The sequence below is a fragment of the Micropterus dolomieu genome, linkage group LG16 (genome assembly GCF_021292245.1).
Source record: "Micropterus dolomieu isolate WLL.071019.BEF.003 ecotype Adirondacks linkage group LG16, ASM2129224v1, whole genome shotgun sequence".
In the NCBI taxonomy this organism is placed as follows: Eukaryota; Metazoa; Chordata; class Actinopteri; order Centrarchiformes; family Centrarchidae; genus Micropterus; species Micropterus dolomieu.
The window spans coordinates 13,845,166-13,849,880 of NC_060165.1; the positions used below are offsets into that span (position 1 = coordinate 13,845,166).

Genomic DNA, 4,715 nt, shown 5'->3' on the forward strand with positions numbered 1-4,715 from the left:
ACTCTACTGCTGGTATGTTTATAGAGCGTCTCAAACCATTTGATAAAATTCTCTCCAAAATTAAAATAACAAAGACATTTCTTAATAAACTCCCATCTAACTTTATCAAAAGCCTTTTCAAAATCCGCTATAAATAGTAATCCTGGTTGTTGAGTATTTTTATAGAAATCTACAGTGTCAAGTATCTGTCTCAAATTGTCACCAATAAATCTTCCTTTTATAAACCCTACTTGCTCATTCCCTATAATACTATCAATTCCTTTTTTCATTCTTAATGCAATGCATTTGGAAAGAATTCTAGTGTCACAACAGAGCAAGGTCAAAGGCCTCCAATTTCTTAAATGCCTAGGATCTTTAAATTTACCATCTGGGTTTTGTTTCAAGAGTAATGATATAACTCCTTCTCTTTGGGAATTAGATAGTATTCCTTTCTGAAATGAATAATTAAATGAGGTCAACAAAGGTTTCTTTACTTCTAAAAAAAAAGTTTTATAAATTACAATTGGAATACCATCAATGCCAGGCGATTTTCCCAATGCAAATGAGTTAATAGCCTCTAAGCGGTTGATGTCTTATTGCCAGTTATGCTTTCCTCCTGGCAGCAAAGCAATGTTCCCTCAGAGGCTAAAGATTTGACCTTGTTGGCCTGGTTGTGGCCCGCTGACTTCCAGAGCCAGCGGGGCCCTGCTGCCAAATCTTCCCCAGGCACAATGAAGCACTTCAGATTCAGTGACCTGTGTTGGCCTGCTGAGCTCTGCTGTCCCCAGACCTTTAATCTCCCTCTGTCACACCAAACTGCCTTTGTGACATCACAGAATTTGTGACCTGCCTAGGTACAAAACTCACACACATTATATCCTGAAACTGCATAATCAACCTTTATGGTTTTGGTTGATAAAACCTTTGGACTCAAATTGGATTAAACACAATATTACAGTATGTATGGCCACTGCACAAATATTAATAGCATCCAGTCAGTGCAAGTGTGCTAACAAAATGCTGTGTATTTGTCTGTGTTTCTCAGAGTTTCTGTGTTCCTCACAACCTCTTCCACTTTAACACACACACACACACACACACACACAAAAGAAGTTAATAGGCTATTGTGGACTGACAGCACCGTATCGATCTGTTAGTGTTTTTAGTCAGCAGGCGGTTTGAAAACTGTTCAGGGGAAAGAGCTTCGTCTGGCGTCTGGAGAACAAACAAACGCAGCGTTTCATTCCCAAAAGAAAAGCTGACCGCTTCTCTTACAAAGTGAATGTTAGTATGAAAATAAAAACACATTAGCCATTATCAGTTATTGGAAGTCTCTTGTGTAAAACCCATCTTTGTATTTGAGTGATTGTTTTTTTCATATATATAATATTTCCAGAACTAGTTTCAAAATTATTTTCACAGACAACCACTAATGTAGAGGATATCTTGTATCTCACTCAGTAAAGAGTAACATCGGCTATTATATAAAACTTTTCCTGCACAATGGATTAATGAGCATTTTTATCACATTAAATCTCAACCTACTATTGGAGCTTACTTAAACTTAATTGATTCATTCATTTCAGTCCATAATATGCTGACTGAGTGAGGGTAAGTTACTAACATATGTATACTAACGTCTAGACTGAGAGTAACTCTGTTTAATATACAGTAGTTCAGAGTATAAGGATGGCCCGCCTTTGGAGATGAGGATTTACCGTCTACCCACCAACAGGGACTTAGTGGAATAGAGTATTTAATACAAGAGCATTCAAAAATACATCAGAATATCAGAAAAACATACATTCTGGAGACTTAATGCGGGATATTATTATATTAAACAATTAGTCCGATAATATATAGGTGAAAATAACAATGATTGATCCAACCATCGTTTGGGACGCCTGAAACACCGTCATTTGAGGAAAGTTATTAGCTAGAACCACTTTATTAAAATATATTAATAATATTATATTAATTACAATAGAGGCATATAAGAACTATTCAGAAAGACTGAGAGAATTGGAGAAGCAATACCAGAAAACAAATCAATAATGAAATATATCAATAAATGAAGCATACCAAAACAAAAATGGATGATTTATTAAAAGACAAATTTGAAAAAAGAATAGATTTTTTAAACAGAAGTATTATGAGCAGTAAATACAAAAGCCATATAGACATAATTGCTAGCCATACTCAAGCATGGTTAAAAACCTATATAATATCAGTGTACGCAAAAGAAGTTTTCAGTCATGTAAGCTTGTAATATTGTATTCTAAACATCCCAATTTACAATTGCAAAATGAAACATAATCTCCCCCATATCTATATATATATATATATAATATATATATATCCATATATATATTACTGTATCTTTATTGTAAGAATATAAGCCAAATTTATGTCAACTTATTTGGCTGAACCTAGCTCTACCCCACAGGTCCCCATATGGCCCATATGTATCTGTGTGGAGTACTCAACTAAAATAGAAAGGACAGTATTGACTCATCCATCTGACGTGTGGCTCCGAGAAGGATAACGCTGCATGTAGTCTTGCCAGGTAGTCCACAGGGAAATTACGTGGTACAATAATTGGTAATGTCTTAATAAATCATTAGGTTTGTGTTTATTTAACTTGTATTTACTGCTAAATGGATGAAAATTAATCAAAATAAAACAAAAACATCATCCAGTCAGATGACTGTGGGTAAACGCTTTGCAGATTTCCATTTATTTCACCTATTAAATACAGTATATATTGTAGTGATGAAAGTGCAGGTGCAAATAAAGTGGAACAGAAGAGTTGTCCTTCATAAAACCATAAGGGTGTGCAAGCAAAGTCAGTCAGTCAGTCAGTTTAAGATCCTTGGAATTAATGAGATCAGGTATTTGAATAAATACATTTGATTGAGGTTTTATGAAGTGAAAATGTATACATGTGTGAAAAGCAAAGGAGATTTACACATGCAAATTTGTTTCTCACAAAACCTGCATGATCTGTGTTTGCCAGTCTCTTGTCGTGGATACAACCAAATGTCAAAAACTCATTATTTTCGGTGTATGTGGCTTTTCAACTGACATCAAAACTGACCAAAATGGCTCCTGATGGTTCAGTCCCCGGAGGTAAAAAGTCAGTGTCATGGCTTTCTAGTGCAACTGTACTCACGTTTCTGGTGAGATCTTCATCTGGCCTTCGACCATCAGGCACAACGAGCTGGATAGGATAATCCACAGCAGCATCACGTGCCTCCCTCTGTGAGGCCCACTTCTGTCCGATTTACTGGCATTCCCAGCGCTTCCCCTGGTCCAGCGGTTCATCCCTGCAGCTGCTGCGATCTGCATCAGTCCTCCAATTTTTGCATGCTGGCTCCAAGAGAAAAGGATGAAATTAGGACAGCTCAAAGAAAGATTAGAAATGCTCAGGTCACAATGCAAACGGAAAGAGGGATGAGCTAAAGATGGAAGGAAGTAGCTGCTGACTGACAGAAAATTTCACAGAACAAGATTAAAACTTTTTTTTTACAAGGATTTTACTTCTGCATAGGAGAGACAAGAGCAACAACCTACCTACCTGAGGTGTAAACACAGATGCACTGCAGCTCTCCATGACAAGTAATAATAATGAAACACTTCATTACATTACAAACATTAGCTGTTCAAGATTAAAAAGTAAAAGTACTTGTCTGTGCAAGTGGTATAACAACAACATTTACACACTATCCTTAGAACAATACCAGCGGAAACAAGCTATAAACACAGGACTGACATGCTTTTAGGCTGATACAGCAAACTTGTTAGCTAACAGTTGCCTTATTCACCTAGCAGTTATAGAGCAATATTCACCCTCTTTAAGCTCTGTTTTTGGTGAAAGAAGTTAAAAAGCTCCATAGAGCTAAGTAGAACTGCAAAGGTACTGCTATGCTTCCCTGTGGGTTCATCATTATGAGTAACCAATGTATGTGATCCATTGTTAATTTAACAATATTGATTATAGTCGCTTTAAATTATTTGGGCAACATTTTGTATATCTGTAGGATAGTTTTGCAATGGGGGGAGCGGGGGAAAAATGACACTGAATAACTTGCCTGATAAAGTAATAGTGGCAAAATTGTAAAGACATTCATGTATAGTTCAAACCTTGAGAGGCGACTTTGTGAATGAGCAGTCTAAAATACACAAGGATCCATAGAGACATGTAGAGAATCTGAGTCTGTGGCCTGCTCAAGAAAAACAAAGGATCCAGAAAGCTCAGATCCAACACTAACATCAGAGGAAGGATGTCATCCTAAAAAGTGGTCAGATATTTAAGACTTCTAATAATGACACTGGGAAGCCACAGACTATGAACGTAAAAGACTTAAGAGCTGCTTTTCCTGGGAGACACAAGATTGAAAAAATCCCATGTGCTGTCCAGAAACGCATGACGCTAATTTAAAAGAAACACAAGCTGGAGCCAAAAAGTGGGTTGCGGGAATATTAAAATACCTCTTCAAATCATTATAGACACAATGGTAGTGAAGATTACTCACTATGTCATGTGGTCACAGCTTTAAAACCATTCTCTTCGAGACACGTGGTTCAAATTTGACTGATGACAAATAAAAAGTGTCGATGATTTGATGTCAGCTCAGCTGGTTACCCAGGCACACAATAGAGTCTAGAAAGCTCTTGTCTCCAGTGTCAAAGGTCACTTCTGCACACCAAGAGTCACGACGCAGTCTCGCCATATT

At 37.0% G+C, this 4,715-nt stretch overlaps 1 protein-coding gene across 2 annotated transcripts in view; it reads right to left on the reverse strand.

Annotated features, from left to right (window-relative positions):
- Positions 1-3,340, reverse strand: part of cacna2d4a (calcium channel, voltage-dependent, alpha 2/delta subunit 4a) — a 91,454-nt gene extending 88,114 nt beyond the window's left edge. For both annotated transcript variants that reach the window (XM_046072465.1, XM_046072464.1), the window contains exon 1: positions 3,152-3,340. In XM_046072465.1, the coding sequence (XP_045928421.1) occupies positions 3,152-3,327 (176 nt within the window). In that variant the 5' untranslated portion in view covers positions 3,328-3,340. The remainder of the gene's footprint in view (positions 1-3,151) is intronic.
- Between the last annotated feature and the right edge of the window lie 1,375 nt (positions 3,341-4,715).